The 20439-nt window shown below is 35.2% G+C and overlaps 1 protein-coding gene across 7 annotated transcripts in view; it reads left to right on the plus strand.

The window, feature by feature from the left end:
* Positions 1 to 20439, plus strand: part of PPFIA2 (PPFI scaffold protein A2) — a 458549-nt gene that overhangs the window by 111881 nt on the left and 326229 nt on the right. For 2 of the 7 annotated variants that reach the window (XM_024736433.1, XM_024736435.1), the window contains exon 1: positions 19990 to 20070. The exons of the other annotated variants lie outside the window; for them this stretch is intronic. In XM_024736433.1, coding sequence (XP_024592201.1) covers positions 19990 to 20070 — 81 coding nt within the window. Of the gene's footprint in view, positions 1 to 19989; positions 20071 to 20439 lie in introns of those variants that run through there. 7 annotated transcript variants of the gene reach the window in all.

Genomic DNA, 20439 nt, shown 5'->3' on the forward strand with positions numbered 1-20439 from the left:
TCACCCTCTCACCAAATGTGATAAGGCTTCCTCTCAGATATTACAGATATGTCAGTCAACTTTGGCTGAGTTTTGAAAGCTCTTTGGGGCTTTTTTTCAGGGTTTTTTTTTTTAAGCTGGGAAATTTTTGCTAAGTCTGACCGAAGAACCTTGCAAGGAAGATCATGTCGTGACATTAATGTATCTATGATACCAGCTAAGGTTTTTAATACACAGCCTTCAGCTCTTTCCTATCACACTGAGTTTTCCTGCGTTCGTGGGGTGCCATCCGAAGGGAGTTCAAATTTCAGTAATGAATCTGAGGGCAAGCATAAATTTTCTTGCTAAATTTCTTGTTTCAAGATGTAAATATAGGCTTTGAATTCCTCATTCACAGCTCTTTGCAAGTGTTTAGGACATGTCCATGCAAATTGGACATATTACAGACAACCTTGACGTATCACAGTTATGGAGATTGATAAGCTTAGGCCCCAACCATAACCCCTAGTTAGAGTGTATAAGTACACAGTAGTGACATGTCCCACACTGTCATGAACTTTTATTTAAATGACCATAGTTTTGAGCCAAGTTTCTCCATGACACAGGACAGCTCTTTGCAAGACGGTGGTGAGCATGGGGTAAATTCTAGTACCACTTCAGACGGTGATTAATTTATATGAACAACATCATAGCATCATTACCTATATGCTTTAACAGAGGTAATGTAATTCTACATGAAATTTGCCCAATTATTCACATTTTAACTGAATATTTAAGTTAATAAGGTAGCTCATTGCAAGATGGCTTAGTCTCCCTCACTTTTGCAAGTTGATGTCATATTTAACATATGAAAAGACTTTAAAATTTATATAACCTGTATCTTAGAAGTTGTTACTTCTATCAAAATTTTGTGAAAGGCCAAAACCAGTAAAGAGTATGTCATTGTCTAAATTCTCATTGTTGTCTCTGGTAGAATTTGAGGGGGAAACCTTTAAGGTATTTCATAATCATCCTTATCCTGATTAGATATTGTATATAAAATTGTGACTTGGGACAAGTGCTAAGCAATGTACAGATTATAGGATTGGCCTGGCTCAGAACCTAAGAAATTAATAATTAAAAAATAGTGTATACAGAAAGTAACAGTCATATATCTACTCTATATTTTTTGGATTTGCAAGTTGGCATGTGATTGTCAACTACTAGGAAGAGTGTATTTTGACCTTTAGTGTTTGTAGAGATGAAGATCCATTTTTCAACCTACCTGTCTCTTCCATTGAACCTGTTCCTTCCTATTCACTGTTTCACATGGAATCTTTTCCCTTGGCAAGGGGAAGATATATTAATCATAATAACCAATTAGTGCAAAAAAATAGATGATTCAATATAAAGGATTATTGGTGTCCTGATCAAGAAAATAGTGAATATTGTTTTAGGTTGTATGTCTATGTGTTTTTTATTATTCTTTTTATGCAGCTATTTGAGTAGTGCCCCAAATTTAGCTGACTTGTTTACAGGAGATAAAAGAGTACTAAGTAAAATTTGCCTTTTTTAACCCCAATATCACAGTCTTACTTTCATCACATCTTAGGTGGAAAATGATGTGGTTAACACTTCTCTATTCAAAATAGACTCCAAACTCAAAAACATGATATCTTTAGCTAGCACATAATAATTTCCATTTCCACAGAAACTTTCTTGGTGTCCTGATTTATCTAACTTGAATTCTACTTTTTAAAGTATTCTTGTATAAGTTTTTTAAACTAACATGTATCATAATAACACAGGCTATTTATCCTGATGTCTGTTGTTCTTCATAACAATACAAAAATCAGAAATCTTTTAAATTAACCATTCAATAGATATTGTTTTAAACATTGAAGCATAGAAAATATAGTGTTGAATAAGGATCTTTACTTTCCTGAGGCTTACAGTCTTGATTTATAGGTGAAAATACAAAAATACAGATTTGTCTGTCACATTTTATGATTCAACTGTCAATATATTAATGCTAAAGGTTAGTAAGCCATTATACTTGCTGTTTAAAAGAACTGACAGTGAATTGAGGGTAATGAATATACAAATAAGTCTAATGTAAGAAATAGTTACAAGCCTAATAAAAACTATAAACAGAATCATCTGGGAGTATATGTGAGGAAGAAATTATACCACTGTGGCTGGAGGTTTGTATACAATAATGAATAATTACTTTATGAACATTTATATTTTATATCAAATGAATAATTACAACATAGTAATCACACAAGGATGATTGCACCTGTGATAAACTTATTTAGGATGCAAGATTTTCCTTTTCTCTTTCCCATTTTACACACACACAGACACACACATAGAGTCCTTTTAAGAAATCAAAGTTGAATACTCATTTCTCTTTTGGATCACCTGCAAGCTGAATTTTAACCAACCCTGTGGTTCTTTATGCTTGTATACTTTTTGGTTTTGTTTGGTTTTAACTACTTTGGCCTACTTTTAGTCTGAGTGGAAAAACCTTATGCCAGCTAACCATGTTTTAAAGCTTTCCTCCTTCCTGAATCACCCCTGATGATTACTGGCTTAGGTAAAATTAGAAAAATCAGTTTCTTCAGAATCAGGGACGTAGAGAACAGACTGGTAGTTGCCAAGGGGGACAGGGGAGGGGGAGGGATAGAGTGGGAGATTGGGGTTAGCAGATGTAAGCTTTTATATATAGAATGGATAAACAAAAATGTCCTATTGTATAGCACACAGAATTGTATTCAATATCCTGTGATAAGCCATAATGGAAAAAATATTTTAAAAAAAACTTGTATATATATATGTATAACTGAATCACTTTGCTGTACAGCAGAAATTAACACAACACTGTAAATCAATTATACTTCAATAAAAAATATTAAAACGGAAAAAAAGGAAAAAATGAAAAATTAGTTCCTTAATTTTTATGGTTTGTTTTGATTACCAAATACTGTTATCTTCTTATTTTCACCAAAAACTCAGTGTATTATTTATATATTGGGAATAACTACTGTCTTTTTTTTTCTAAAGAGTGAATATATATTTTGGGGCCTCCTACCTGTGCAAGTCTACAATTCTACTGTGCAAAGTAGCTTGTTTAAAATGGACATTTTACTGACTTCCAGGGAATAGTGTTGTCACTTTGGTTTGTTTATGTTAACTGGTCTTCATTCATTCAATAAATAGTCATTGAGTTGTAATTATGTGAGGCACTGTTCTAAGCCTTAAGGTTACAGCAATGAGCAAAACAAAATTCCCTCCCATTATATAATTTACATAATTCTAGTAGGAGGAGAAAATGAGTGAGTTTCATTCCTTGTCATGTGTTTTTGTATCAAATTTATATAAGAAAATGTCCACATACATATCTTAATCATCAGGACATTTGTTCTTCGTTCAAATGTCTGGTTTTAGGAACTGTACCCATATACCCACCGGATACAATTGGGGATATACTGGATATACAATCTGAAAACAGGTGGTGGTGGGAGTCTTATATTGTAAATGTAAGTTACTCTGACATCTTTGGCAGATCATTTCACTGCTCACATTTGTAAACTAGTGATATATCTTTCAGCCTTAGACAGAAAAAACAATGTCCCAATTCTATGTAGTAGATGGATGAAGTTAATGCTATATCATTTTAAGCCATTAAAATTGCCTAAGTTCCTCATCACTTTAATGAGCATTTATAATTTCCAGTTTGTATCTCTCATGACACTTATTCCTTTTTATCTACTCTTTGAAATTAGTTCATGCATTTTGAGTCTCTATTTTCACTGTTTTGAATACTGCCTGAAAGTCTTTTATCTCTAAATAAGTTGGAATATTCCTCTTGAGGGACCCTACAAGATTGCTTTTCTATTCACACTTCCACTTAGTGCTTGCAGGAAGGCTAATCTCCCATTTGATTAAAATAGATTGATATTGGATACAATTGGAGGTTCATTATCAAGTGTGCTCTTCATTGCAACTTCTGTCTTTCCCGAATTAGTTGTGGAAGAGCATATTCACTGTCTTGTTTTAAAAAACTTTTACATGCATTTTTACCCCTTTACCTTAGAGTTAATATATTCCTGAAATGGATAAACTTCACTGTATATGTGTATTCTTATTCACATCAGTTTTATTTTCTTCTAGACTATAAATCTTCTCTCTTTCTTTAAATTATAATTTACTTAACATTATTGCTAGATGACCCTGGTTGTCCCCAGTATGTTTTCTTTAGTTTTGGAGGTTTTGTAACTGCGATGTCATAATTCTGGGGGAAAATCCAAAGTATTGACAACCTGGGCTCAGTCTATTCTATCCAGTCCATTTTCCCCAGACCTTCCCTGACTGCTTCAAATGCCAATTTTTTTCATCTCTGACCTGCTTTCTTTTTAAGCTTCTGCCAGTGCTTTTAAGCCATGTTTGCCAGGACTCTAGGACTGTGTCAAGATGCCCCAAGGACAGTCCAACAGGGACTCTGAACAGGCAGGTCTCTGATTCTGCTACTCTGCCTCAAACAAAGAAATCCCACTCTTGTATATCTTATATTGTGGGCTTCCACATTTAATTTTATTTAACATACATTCTTCCATTTAGAAAAAAGTTCAAATTACTAGTTACTGGATTATATCAACATTTTACTCAAAGAATCTATATTATACCCCTTAACACTGACATCTAGCCCTCCAGATTATTTTGGTGTTGGTGTTGAACTCTATATCAATTGCAAACACATGTTGTTTATTGGTATATTCCCAGCCTGACCTTCCATTAAAGTCAGAATAGGATAATAATTATGTGATAATTTGTCACTTCATTGGTCACCACTGTGGGTTTATGTGACCTGGTTGGCCAGGAAAAGGCCACCTCCTTTTTCAATCCACCTGGCTTGTTGTCCAAGTTATCAGCTTGGACAAAAGCCTCCCCACTCTAGATAGGAGGCTTTTGCTTCAAGCAGGAGCATAAGAGTGGGCTGCTCCACCAGTGAAACACCAATCCTAGTGTGATGCTTACTGGCGCCTCCTTTTAGCTCCCTTTAGCTTTTAGCCTTTTAGCGTCTTTTGTTGGTCCTTCCTCATTTCACTGGATTCTGTAATATTGGGGTGCTGGAAGATTCTCTCTCTACATTTACTCCTATACACTTAAGCCTATACACTGAAGACTCCCAAATTTATAGTTCTTTCCAGGATTTGCCATTGAAATTCAAGCTCCTGTGTCCAGCTACCTCCTTGACGTATCCTCATGAATGTCTAATAGATATCTAAAACTCAACATGTTGAAAACTGTGCTCTGGATGGTCCTTACAAACCTGATCCAACCGTAATCTTCCCATCTCAGTTTATGGCCACTCCATCCTTCCATTTGTGGTAGGTAAAATTCTTGAAGTTTTGCTTGTCTCCTATTTCCTTCACATCCAAATCTACCTTCAAAATATTTTTAGAGTCCAGTCAGGTCTCACCAACTTCCCCACTACCACGTTGGTCTGAGCCACCATCTGCATTTACCTGCTCAGCCTCCTAGCTTGTTTTCCTTGTTCCACTCTAACCACCCCTCTCCATGCTGTTTTCTCAACCCACCAGTTTTGAATGGTGAGTTAACTCAAAAGAAGCAGTGTGATGATGTTCACAAACAATCTTTGTGTTTTGATTTTTATAATTATATATATGCAGTTTGTTAATAATTAAAGATGCTTTTTTAAAAAATTATATCCATCTTCTGAATTGTTGTATCCTCAGTGCTTAGTGCAAAAGTTAGAATGTTATAAGCACTCAATTAACAATTGTTGAATTAATGAGTGAGGGATCTCATTTAGAGAAGTTTGGCAGGTTATTGTTATCTATAAAAGTGCCATGGGCATAAAAAGCAGAACTTTTTAATATAAAATGTTTTCCCAATTATTGAGAAATAATATATTGGTGATTAAATTTCAGTTTTCTTGGCTCTACCTTTTACATTTAATAACCATTAGCTGAAGCTAATTATTACCTACATTCATTTATTTAATAAATATTTATTATAACTTCATGACAAATATTGTCCTAAGCACTGGAAATACAACAGTTAATAAAACAGAAAAATATATATTCATCATAAAATGAACAAATATATAGATATATAATGAAGTGAAGAAAATAAAGCTGATTAAGGGAATGGAGAGCTGCAGTGGGGATTGGTATACTTTTTACACTCTCTTCAGATAGGGACTTCTGGAAGTGTTGACATTTGGGCAGACACTTAAATAATTCATAGAAGGAACTATATGAATATTGGGTGGGCTTGGGGGAGAGCCAGGCAAAAGGAATAGCAGTTGCAAATACTAAGGGGTGGACATGCTTAATATGGGATTTGAAATCACAACTAACTAATCTCTTTTTCCCTTGCTCTAGTTCCTGTCCTCCTCCCCTGCTCTACTTCTTTCCATTGCACTTATTCCTTTTTGGGGTAAAATATAATTTACTTATTATGTTGGTGGTTTCTGCACTTCTTTCCCACTATAGTGGAAGCTCTACAAAGAAGGGTATTTGTTTATTGTATTCACCAATGTACCCTAAATGCCTACAATAGCATATGACTCATAGCTTCTGCTCAGTAGATCGTCACTATATCAGTTGACATTATATTTTGGGGCCTGTAAGGAGACTGTGTGGCCACTGGATAGTGTGCAGGGGCATAATGGCATGAAGTAAACCGGCAGGGCCATGATCAAATATTGCATGGCTTTGTAGGCTTGGGAAGGACTTTGGATTTTCTCTGAAGTGTGATAGGAAAGTATTAAAAAGAGTTGAGAGAAAGAGAATGGAATGATTCATATCATTCATATCAGAGAATGGTCTGATTCATATATTTACAGATCTTATAGGCTTCTGTATGAAGAACACAATTCACATTTTCTAGGAGCTCCTAGTTGAGTGGACAGGTGCACCAATATGCTAATAACTCACCTATTGCAGACCTTGTTAAGGGCTACAACTGAAGTGCAGACTAGTGGAGTGAAAATAAAGATTCTGGACTGGTGAGACTTCATAGAAGAGGGGGCACTGGATCTGGATCCTGAATTTCAGTAAAAAGGGAATTCTGGGTAACAGAAGGCAATCAAGAAAGGCAATACAATCTATTGGTAAAAAAAAAAATTTAGAAAGTAGATTTGATTCTGAGTGAGAGGGTAATGATGACACTAAGGGCTTTACATACATTATCTCACTTGATTTTCACACCACCACCAATGAGTTAAAACCTATTTTAATCTCCACTTCTCAGAGAAAGAAAACTGACACTCAGAGAGGCTAACTCAAAGTTTTATTAGTCAAGAAAGTAGAGGCATGGGGATTTGAATTTGGATCTGTTTGACACTAGAGCCCATGTACTGAGTTGATGATTTAATGATAATACAATCATAACTCAAAGACATATCCTATTCCTTGCATCTAATCAGTTCATCCAAATTAACATTTTTTGCATGACTGGGGTTTCCAGTGTATATAATGCTGTCCAAGACACTAATCATATTACTAATTATGTGTCCTTTTGATAATTAAATCAAAGCATTTATAATACAGATTTCTGCCTTTGTTATGAAATGTTAATATTTATGTTCCTTTCATTTATTTATGTGTGGTGAATGTTAATTACAGGGCAGATAAATTGAAGGCATTAATAAATGTCCACAATTTATCGTGACATAATAAACTCTTAATTCTGTGTCTGCATGGCCTCCTAATCAACAACTGCAAAACTGACTTGACCATAGTCATTTAGGTGTCTGTGTACATTTATAGCTAAGAAGGTGTGATTTGGTAATAATAATTCACTGTCAATACGTTCAAAATGAAGTTTTGCTGAGGTCATTCCCTAAGTGGTGGTTAATCATTCATTCCTTATTTAGTTATTGCACTGAAGAATGTACTAATAACACAAAACTGGTCACATGATCTGGATTTAGAAGAGAGGGTAAACATAAAAAATGGAATTTAATGGAGAACAAGGTGAAAAGATAAACTTCTCAGAGAGGAAATACTAGCCAGCAAAATTTGAGGACCAGGGTACACTAGATGAGTGTTTCTCAACCTGGTTCACATAATGGCACAAAGAGAAAATCATGATATTTCTATATCACAGTAATGTAGACAGAGTAGCATACTCAAGCCTACAATTGAGCACCTCAGGAGCTCTGCAAGTCCCAGACTTTGAGGAGTCACCCTGAAACTGAGAAACTGGTGTTGCAGCACACCTGTAACCTATTTGCAGCACACTAGTTGAGATGCTCTGCCCTAGTTAGCTCAGAAAGATTCATGGTGTGACCAAGAAGAGCAGGATATTGTTATCTCTTATATTCAGCTTGACTATAAAATAAAAGAATTGCACTATGTCAGTGATCCCTTAATCTTGTTTGTACATTGAAAAACAAACAAGATTAGAAAAATACTAATTTGGCATCCTTAAACTAATTAAACCAAGATCACTAGAAGTGAGGCCTAAATATTGGTATTTTTTAAAGCACCCTAGAGAATTCTAATGTTGGAAGATTCTAATATTGCTAGATGATTGCTAGGGTCTTTTATGTCTCTAACTATCTGAGATTTTAAATAATGTTTGGAGATAGTATATAGCAACCTACGTTTAGAGGCGAGTGAATATGTGGATGCATTAACGGGACAATCAAGGGAAATCCGTAAAAGAGACAGTCCTAGAAAAGAGATTGGAAGCCATTGGCAATGATGCTTAAGAAGATCCCTTGTAGCCCTGAAATTGCCAGGAAGCTTCTCTTTCTCGTTGTGACAAAATCAAATAGAAGTATCAGTCTCAGACTTTGAGACGAGAGAAAAAGATAAGCATAGGTGCAAATACATGTAAGCGTATAAAGAAAGGGATTTCACTATAAAACTACTGTTAATCTGTGGAGGGTGAGTGAGCAAGCAGGGGATAAAGGCCTTAAATAGATTGGAGAAAAGTTTATTCAGCTGCTGTGAAAGGAGAAAGAGGGAAATAATGAGGGGCAGGCAGCTTAGGGAGCACTGTTGAGGTGGAGCCTGGCAAGCTTGAAAGTGCATTCGTTGTATGATGTGCTCCAGCAGCACACATCAACTCAGGTTGTAGCAGAGAAGATGGACAATTGGATTAAGACAATTCTTTACTGAATGAATCAAATAAAATTATATTAGGAAAATAGGATGATGATATCGGCAAGAAAATGGAAGTCATAATAGACCATGGATTCTTGGTTAGGTGTGGAGAGAGTGGAAATAAGAATTGGCTGATAAATTGGGAGAAAACTGGATTAAATGATGTCTAGTTTCATGATATCCAAGAAAAAATATAGTGGAAATATAAGAATATGGGAATGAGAGAATGAGGATTGATTTTTCTGGGAAATACCCTCTCTACCATGTGGCAGGGATCCCATTAAAGTAATACTTCTGGCCTGACTTGTACTCTTCCAAGGAGAAATGATTTCCTGGGTAAGCCAGTCTGAGAGACTGAACTGGGATGCATGGCTTACTTTTTCGGTCCCTCATTTTATCAGTTTGTGGAACTGCCTGCCTCAGGGGCGCAGGCATTCTAAACTGCTTTTTGCCACGCCGTAAACTTTGTAGCTTCTCTTAACCCACTCATCTATAGCCAAAGCCTTTAATTTAAGGAGGTAAAGTCCACTGATTTGCTCACATAGCTAAGCTATGTTCTTTAATATGGTTATGTTTCAATATTCTCTCTCTCCCCTACATGATTAATTCATACCATTCTCTCACTTCTCAAACATTCAAAACACCCTTCCCCAACCTACCCTCAGCTGATGGCCTTGCTTCTTAAGTTCCCAAGGATTTGCACAAACTCGTACCACCATAGTTACCAGCATAGGGACTCACATACTCTGCCTTCCACCTGTTATCAAATATGGGGTCCTCTTCCTCTGTAAAGCCAGTCTCTGTTCTCATAGATTCTGTCTCCTCTCAGCTACTCAAGGGCCTTGCTCCAGAAATTTGCCTCTTCTCCTTCTGCATCATCAGTTTTTCATATTCTACTAGAGCCTTTCCCTCAGCACATGTTCTTATTTCTCTCCTTCCTTTCTTTGCCAGCCACTGTCCCACTTCTTTAATTCCCTTTGCAACAATATGCTTTAAAGTGTTGTAGAAACAGTCTCCAATTTCTCTCCTCCCATTTTATCTTAAGCTTAACTTCAGTCAGCTTTTCTTCCAACCCTCCACCAAGCCAACCTTCACATTGTTAAATCTGAGGGCCAATCTTCATCATAATTGATCTCTCAGCATCTGATACAGATGATCACTCTCACCCCTTGGGTTCAGGTTTATCACTGGCCTTTCAGGATGCAGTACTGTCTTGGTCTTCCCCCTCCTTTGCTGATTGTTTCTACTTACTCTCCTTTGCTGGTCTCCCAGGGTGCTTACTGTTGGAGTGCATCAGGGCTTGGGCTCTTACCTCTTCTCTCCTCTATTTACATTCACTTCCTGACGACTTCATTCTAGTCTTTTGGTTTTTACTCTGTATGCTAATTTGGGCTCCTGATTTGTATATTCAACTTCCTTTGTAACATCCCTGTTTAGATGACTAATAGAAACATCAAACTTGACGTGTAAAACTGAGCAACTGAATTTTCCCCAAACCTGCTTCTGTGGCAGTCTTCTCCATCTTAGTTGGTGGCAATCTCATTCTTCCATTGATCAAGCCAAAAACTTGAGCAACTGCTCAGGTCAAAGGACTTGCAGTTGTACTGGATTATTTTCTGTCTTTCACAACGACAACTGATCCATTAGGAAAATCTGAACACTTCAATAATATTAAAATAAATAGTTCATCAGATAGCCAGTCACCTAAAAATTTTTGGATGTATGAAATCAATCAATCAATCATGTGTAAATCCCCTTTTCATATTCTGTACTGAATTAAAATCAGTGGTGGATAAAGCAGTGCCAAGATATAATTTTGAGTTACAGTGTGGTTTTGCAATCAGATAAACCTGATTTCAAGTTAAGTGACTTTCTCACTTACCAGCTTTGTGACCCAGACAAGTTATAATTTTTCTAAGACTCAGGTTCTTTATATATAACTGAGGAATAAAATACCTCCTTTAGAAGGTTTTGTAAAAGTCAGCACTATGACTGGCATAGAATATCATTCAATAAATGGTAACTATTGAGCCATCGTTTTTGCTCTTAATAGAAAATAAAACAGGATAGTGATTGGCTTTAGCTTCCAAAGAAAATTCTTGGAAAAAGTATAATTAAGGAGGAAATAATGTACTTGCTGCCATGACAATTTGGCAGTAGAGATTTTAAAAAGAAAGAAATAGTCTAAAGATTAGTTTAGTCCACTCCACAGTTTTGCATAATATTGCCCTTGTTCCTGTGTTATTGCAATCTTTCTAATCTTAAACATGGGATTATGAATGGAGTGACCATCCATATAAGTCAATTGTTTTAATTGTTTTATTATTCCAAGCTAACCATGGTAATGTTATCCTAAAGGTCCTTGCATAGAATTGGTTACCATCATGATTTCTCTCATCCTATCAGTTAAATCTGTTTCTTCTGTGGTGGTATAAAGTGTTTAACATAAAGTGAACCGGATGAAAAGCATTAGAACATCTGTCTTGTTTGCTTGGAATATACCTTTATTTTCTTTAATATGGTATTTCAAAGCTCTGTGAATGTGTGCATGGAGAATTTATGTGTACATTTGGGTGAGTGGATACATATGTGTGCAAAGTGAGCTGTCTCAACATATATATTTAAAATCTATTTCCTAAACCGCTACATGGCATTATTTAATAAAAACAATATGGGTTGGTAGTTAGAATATCTGGATTTTTTCATTCTTCTTTTTGTACATTTCATTCAGCAAAGACTTGCCTATTATGTACCAAACAGTGCATTCAGCCCAAAGTTGGACTGTTAAATGTACAACATATTAACTGTAAGAATCTGAGAATGAGAATAAAGATTTTTGAATTATCAGGACTAGTCAGCAAGTCAAAAAGAGATAGTTAATATTAAAATGCAATCCATGAAAAAAGAGAAGCAAACCAGCCAGAAGAGAATCTTTAAAGCATTTCCCAAATATTTATTGGATGCCTATTCTATGGCATGCATGGTACTGGTTTTGGTTAGGGACAGATAAGAAGTTCCATATAAGCCACAACTTTTGCACACTAAGGAAGCCTCTTTTACCTCAAACTTTAGCTAGGAATTATGCTTCCTGATTTAAAAAATAAAATTCAAATTCTTTATGAGCAACTGAGAATTCTCTATTCTGATGCAATAGTTCTAGTGCAGAGTATCTGAGAACATATATGGAAACTGGACAGTATATAAGATTTGTCCAGAGTGGAGGTATTCTGTTTGGTAACAAATGGCTAAGAATTTTGTCAATTTGTAAGGAAAATTGAAACTTAATGTAAAAACTGTACCGTATAGTATAGCATGTAGGGCATATTCTGGTTCAAGTTCAACATATAATACTATATATGTAGTTATCATGCCATAGAATGGACCTCCTACTTCTCTACTAACTCTTTTCATGTGTATAAAGTCAGAGCTCTGAAACTTTTTCAGATATCATTATAAAAACCTGAGCTATGTGGGCATCTGGTATCCAGAGTGGTAGATGAGGAAATAGCATCCTATCATAAAACTTTAATGTGATTTCTGTAAAATCAGACTAATGACATATATTTCAGAACATGTAATAAACTTAACATAATTAATGAAATTATTTACTTGTAGAATTTAGAGTTCTAATCAATTAATATTTTTTCTGCTAAAGGGCCAAACAAAACAAAAAGACTCAATGCTGAATTTCATACAATTAATATTTGTAATTTAAGCATAAAGATATTCATAGGCTACCATCATAATACATGTAAACATTTGTGAAAAATGTGGTTCAAGAGGGCTTCCCTGGTGGCGCAGTGGTTGAGAGTCCGCCTGCCGATGCAGGGGACACGGGTTCGTGCCCTGGTCCGGGAAGATCCCATCATGCGCGGAGCAGCTAGGCCCGTGAGCCATGGCCGCTGAGCCTGCGCGAAAACCAGAGTGAAAGAGAACAAAAAATATGAAAACAAGATAGCATTTAAAATTTTTCTAAGTTGAGTTCTGAAGACAGTATACGTGCAGGTATGTATGTGTATGTATGTGTACACAGGTGTAATGTATATGCACATATCTGTGTGTATATATGTACATGTGTGTATAATTTACACAATATATGTATATACATACATATATAGATACATATATAAAACTTTATGACATAATGTAAAAATATAACACATTATTTTCAAGATATGGATTCAAGCCAAATTTAATATTTTTGTTTTGCTATAAATGGAAGCTTGTCAATTTCAATTTCCATATGCTTGATTTTTTTTTCTTGGTCTACATGGTCACAAATCTTGAGGGATACTAAGAATTGTCTTTATTTGGGACACCCTCAGTGAATGGTTAACTAGCTAAAAAAAATTCTTGAACTTGGCAAAAAGTCTCTGAGGCATTAGAAGATTTTTTTTAATTGAAATACTTTAATGCAAGATCTCATTGCTAGACTTGATGACACCTGTTACATTGAGCATCTCGTTGGCATGGTACAAAATGCTGTTTCCCCTTAGTTCACCTGCCTTTCATTTCTGTTCTAACTGTAATAGGGGTCTGGTACATCATCTCCCTTCAATAAAGATTTGTTGAATCAATGAGTGAGTGAATGAATGAACAAACCTTACAAACTTGTGCACAGCCAGCTGTATCAGAAAGTAGGAAACTCAGAAGCAGGATGTAAAAGTCTTGGCTATCTGTACAGGGTCATCTTTGCTGCGTCCTGAAAACTTCATGATATAAATACAAGGATACAGATATAGATAAAGGTGCATAATTATGAATATATATTTAGATAGATAAATAGATGATTGATATATACATGATAGATAAATAGGTAGATAGATAGCAATATATACTTAATTATCTTCCATATGTCATCCATATGGATTCACTAGGATGTATTTCCCATCTGGGCTGTAAATTTCACTCCATCTGGCATGACTTCTAACTGAATGCTTGGCTATAAAATTCTTTGTTATAATGCTGTGATGAAAATTGTATTGATATCTCTCCTCTCTCCTTTCCTCTTCCACCTCCTCCCTGTCTTTCTTCCTCTTCTTCCTTCTTCTGCACTCTCTCTCTCTCCTGTTCTTCATCCAGTATGACACTTTCCCCCTGAGCATTTATTGGAAGCTAACAACAAATGAGAAGCCCTTTTCAGTGTATTCCTTTAACTCCCCAAATTCTTATGATTGTAGCAAATTTTTCAGCTTGTTATCCAATACCTATAAATGAATGAAAGAAAAGCTATATTGAATTGCTTGTCTTGAAGCAGAATATGTCTAACAGTTATTTGTTGAAAAAAAATTATGTTGAAGGGATATAAAAATGTTTGTGCTTAATCTTCCTGACAGGATATGAAATAGTATCTCTAAAGTATTTTTTTTACATCTTTATTGGAGTATAATTGCTTTACAATGGTGTGTTAGTTTCTGCTTTATAACAAAGTGAATCAGTTATACATATACATATGTTCCCATATCTCTTCCCTCTTGCGTCTCCCTCCCTCCCACCCTCCCTATCCCACCCCTCTAGGTGGTCAATCAAAACTACAATGAGATATCATCTCACACCAATCAGAATGGCCATCATCAAAAAATCTAGAAACAATAAATGCTGGAGAGGGTGTGGAGAAAAGGGAACACTCTTACACTGATGGTGGGAATGTGAATTGGTACAGCCACTAGGGAGAACAGTATGGAGGTTCCTTAAAAAACTAAAAATACAACTACCATATGACTTAGCAATCCCACTACTGGGCATATACCCTGAGAAAACCATAATTCAAAAAGAGTCATGAACCACAATGTTCATTGCAGCTCTATTTACAATAGCCAGGAGATGGAAACAACCTAAGTGTCCATCATCGGATGAATGGATAAAGAAGATGTGGCACATATACACAATGGAATATTACTCAGCCATAAAAAGAAACGTAATGAGGTGGATAGACCTAGAGTCTGTCATACAGAGTGAAGTAAGTCAGAAAGAGAAAAACAAATACCGTACGCTGACACATATATATGGAATTTAAGAAAAAAATAAAGTATTTTTGAACTTTTTATAAAACCAAACTGATAACATACGTTTCAGAAGGCTTAATTTTTCCCAGAGGCAGAAGGGTATATTATATGACTTCTGGGAATCTTCTCTGTAAGTCTATTAAAAACAAGTGTCTGGCTTGAAGACTTTTATTTTACCCATTTTTTAAAAAAGTGTAATTTAGTTATCCTTTTGTTTTTTCATTTTCAGTTATTTTCTGTAAAAATTCAAGTGCTTGAGATAGCTGGCATTAAACCTTCTAGAGTTAATATCGTTAATTTACTTCTGTTGGTGAAAGCTATATCTTGAGAGATTTTAGAGAGTGGTTTGTGTGTAACAATTGAAGCAGACATATTATTTACCCATCATGTGTCAGACATTGGCTGAAAACCAGTTGCTACCATCAGCACGTTAAATTTTGTTTTACATAGTAATATTGTACTTTTTTTACTTTCAAGTTAATAATTAAAATAATCTTATTTTAAATCAGAGACAGTTAAACTAAGTATGAAATTTCTTGACAAGCCACAGCCATCCTGGAAAGCTATTTGGAAAGCTAACCAAAAGTATGAGAATATGCCTCTACATTTCATATATTTTTATTTTTTATTTTATTTTTGGCTGCTTTGGGTCTTTGTTGCTGTGCGCAGGCTTTTCTCTAGTTGCGGCGAGCAGGGCCTACTCTTCATTGCGGTGTGCAGGCTTCTCATTGTGGTGGCTTCTCTTGTTGCAGAGCACAGGCTCTAGGCACGCGGGCTTCAGTAGTTGTGGCACGTGGGCTCAGTAGTTGTGGCTTACAGGCTCTAGAGCGCAGGCTCACTAGTTGTGGTTCAGGGGCTTAGTAGCTGCACGGCATGTGGGATCTTCCTGGACCAGGGCTCGAATCTGTGTCCCCTCCAATGGCAGGCAGATTCGTAACCACTGCGCCACCAGGGAAGCCCTCATATATTTTTAGAAGACAAGTATGTTCTAATTTTACTTGATTTAATAGGAATAGGGTGTTCATAGACTGTCTCTTTACTAATTTCACTTGAGCAAATGTTTCTATATGAAAACACACACCTAGCGGACTTACTTCTTATGCCCTGAAATGTTTTCAGCCATATTTTCCCAACTGTTCTATTTCTATGCCATCTCATATCTTTTCACACATGGATACTTCTCTTTGGAAAGACTTACATCTCCTATTTTGGTGAGGGTCACTCTGATACATCCCTTGAATTAGCTTTTCAGATGACCTCACTTAGTCTCCTTTAGGTTAAGTCAGTCGTATTAATTAAACTGCATTTCAGTTGTCTTGCTAGTTAACTGTCTCTTACTAATTGATGTTTCTCCCACCAAATTTAAAGTTCCTTGAGCACAGATATTGTGTCTTTTATAGGTATGCCCCTAGCATCTGGCAACAGTACCAGGCCTCTATAACCAAAATGGATAAGGTAGGATTCTGTATCCTAGCAATTTTCAGAACTGGGCACCACTTTTATTATTGCTACTAGGCAGAGATAGAAAGTTGAGTTGTCTCCAAATAGACCTTCAGAACAATGAAATAATGTTATTATCATAAATAGCCTACATAGAAAAAAGAAAAGTTTGGGGAAGAATATATACTTTGGCAATTTCAGCGATATTTAGAATAAAGCACTGTGCTTAAAATAATTATGTACTAACACTATTTCTCCTTCCTACTTCTTTCAACATTAATTCATACTGCTTTCCTCCCCTCTCCACAAAAGAAATATGAAAAAGAAAGAACATATATTCTTATTGACCAAATACTTCAGATTTCCTAGCTTATATAGTTTACTGGATTATGCAAATTCAGCAAATATATGAGATTATTCCAGGAATATGTGATATTATACCAGAAATATTTGATTTATTGTCTATTCTACAATAATAATAAGAAATATAGTGAGTCATTTGATCTAAATTATACCAGAACCAACTTACATGTAAGCATAAAAGTAAATGGGGGTTATAGTTGTACCATAATAATCTACTTGGCAAACAAATTTTTCCTTTAAATCCTGAGTTCCCAAGAAGCTTCAGGTTTGTTTTTGAGACATTTTTTCCACTCACAACTCTTGAGAGTATGAGTTACATGGTGCCACCCACCATAAGAGGAATTATGATCCCAACATTAATTTCAAGGAGGAAGAACCAAAAATTTATATATACATCACTGATTACCACAGCTAATATGTGTATATAGTTACTTTATTTGAGAATCAATGGAATAAACCCCATGTGGGCTAAGAAATCAGAAGGGTAAAAATGATTAATTTGAAAAACAAAATAATATGGCCAATTAAAATAATAATGGAAAAGGAAAACATGACTTTTCAAGTAAACTTGCAGTGATAATTAGAGTTATAGTTAAGGAGACTAATCATTTTAGCAAATAATACATACTTTATACAGGAAAAAACATTTTTTAAAAATAATTATTTGTGCTTAAAGAAAAAAAGGATGGGAGCACATCAAAGGGTAACAGGATCCACCCTGAAGGATCTCCCAGTGGCCAATGCTGGGACAATTTAAGCATCAAATAAATGGTATTATAACCCAAAGTATAAAATAAATATACCTGAGTCCATGCCAATATAAATAAATGATCGAAAAAATAATCAGATGAGAGAAGCAAATCTTCTGTACAGAAGAATTCCGTGTAACATACGTACCTACTCCCACCTCCAGGAGGTAAAGCTAAATTTCACCCCTCCCTATCACTTCTTTGAGAGCATGCTAATGACTAACTTCCAAAGAACAGAGTATGGAAAGGGAAAAATAGTAACTTTACAGTTGAAAACCCTAACAAATATTACTTTAACCAAGTGATGAAGTTAACATCGCTAGTAATATGTGGATATCATGTACACCCAATATGATGTGATGAGGTCACTTCATTAATATGAGGTGATGAGAAAGTCACTTCACCCCTGTGGTATTCTTTTCCAAAACCCATAACCCTAGTTTAATCTTGAGGAAAACATCAGACAAAATAATATAAGCATCAGATCAGGAGATATCCTACAGAATACTTGACTAGAAATTCTTGATAGTCTTCTAGAGACTATCAAGATCATGAAAAACAAGGAAAAGCTAAGAAGCTGTCACAGCCCAGAGGAAACTAGGGAACCATAGAAACTAAATAAATGTGGTACCGTAGATTAGAACCTAGGATAGAAAAGGGACATTAATGAAATGACTAGTGAAATCCAAGCAAAGCCTAGTTTAGTGAATAGTAATGTACCATATCAGTTTATTAGTTTTAACAAATGTACCATAGAAACGTAAGGTGTTAACACTTACATAAATTGGGTGAGGGATATATGGGAACTCTTCGTACTATCTTTGCAACTTTTCTATAAATCTAAAATTATCCCCCAATTAAACACTTATTTAACAAGTTATCTTCTGATTTATTTAGCAGCTTGCTAAGTAAACAATTACCTACTTACATAATTTACCATAATATAGAAATCCCAACTAAGGAAATGAACATTTTTTCTACTTCTTCCCCATTGATATTATAAATTTGAATCATGACTAGACAATCAAAAGTAAAAATGAATAATAATTTAAGTTTTAAGAGCTCATCACCATCATATTACTTTTATAGTCTTCAGGTTCAAAGGAGGTGGTTCCTGGTTCTTGATTGTAAATAACTATGTCATCTTAGATACGTTCACAAAGACACCACTTTTGGTTCATTCTAGTCTCTGTCCTCCTGAAGTCTCCACCTTTGAATGATGTGTAAATGGAACATTTATTTTTACCTCTAAAAAGTGTAAAGTCATCTGAATATGCTGTTTTATACAGACTGAATAATCTGTGTGAAAAGACATAGAAAAATGAACATGCATTGCAACACAGCCTAAATATTTGTAATCAATATTTTTAGTTCTTGGGTCAAAAATTTTCATGTATCTAAAATATGTTTTATTAATTGCTTTCTATATACATGAGATAAAGTTGTAATTATTTAAAACACATGTATGGTACTTTTTAAAGCATTAATTGTGAAACAATTTTTTGAGTTAATGTGGGGGAAATAAGAAAACAATGATTACATTCATATTCATGATGTTCTTTAAGAGTTTAGAAAAGTAAAAATAATTGAAGCATTTTATTTGATAAAGTGCCTATTATTATATAGCCTTACTGAATTATATGCCTTGCCCCTGAATGTCCTAGCCAGCTAAAATATGACTTGATCTATACATTTTAAAAAGAACTGTTCATTAAAAAAAAAAAAGGCTTTAAAATTTAAAATCTCGTTGAACAGACTGGGATTAACAAAGAGATTTAGAAACATACAGAAATAATCATGATCAAATAATAATTTGTTACTAGATACAGCTTTAAACAGTATAGGAAGCATGCTTCAGGTTAGTCAGAAGAGGTCCTCTGAATTACACTGTGCATGCTTCCCTGAAGTGAAACTGTATGTTATTGGTTAACCAGGATATTTAGCATAATCACTCTGCTAGACTGTGGTGGAGGGAGGTGATTATCACTGAGAACAGATGGGCAGGTCCACAGCACTGCCAGATTCTGCACAAGCTCCATTTATTGTTGGTTCTTGCTTTTTTTCCTTCGGTGTTTAAAATTTTTTTTTAAACATTGTATGTTCTAAATAACTAGCTGCACAAAAGGTCAGTAGCCGATGACCTTTCAGCTTAGATTTCAAAAGTAGGAGAAGGATTCAAAATGCTATCACTGTGTATCTAAGAAGGATGGGGCAGATTTCATTTTACCCTCTAGCCTCCCTCAATGCATGCACGGATTTATCTGTACGCTAAGCTCTCTGCTCTGCATCTCTAGCTCCTTGTGGATTATATTGTCTCTCTGATCAGAAATGATTTTCTCGGATATGAACACCGTTTCTGGCTCCCCTAAAGTGCATCCTCCTAATGGGACCCGGTTTTACACTTTTCAAGTAAGTGTGCTTTAAATGGCTTCACTACTTAGGAAGTTAATATATAGTCAAACTTTTAATAAAGAGAAAAGTAAGGGAAGGAAAACTGCAAAGTGTGAAAGTATTAAAGGGGATGTAAGATATAGATAATGTGCATGTCAGTTTAATCTGTTTTTTTTTTATATGGAGATGAGATGGCGTTAGGATTCTCTGTGAATTCAAGCAAAATAATAGTGAACCCTTAATTTTCACAAGGATTCTTAAATCTGCTACAGTATCATCTTTTGAGAGTTTATGAGTTATTCTCCTGAAGTTGTTATTTATGGATATAATATGGTGAAAATTACAGAGTTACTTCCCTGATATATCACAGAAAGGGTAGAATTAAAA

This window comes from Neophocaena asiaeorientalis, unplaced genomic scaffold (genome assembly GCF_003031525.2).
Source record: "Neophocaena asiaeorientalis asiaeorientalis breed wild unplaced genomic scaffold, Neophocaena_asiaeorientalis_V1.1 scaffold134, whole genome shotgun sequence".
Taxonomy (NCBI): domain Eukaryota; kingdom Metazoa; phylum Chordata; class Mammalia; order Artiodactyla; family Phocoenidae; genus Neophocaena; species Neophocaena asiaeorientalis.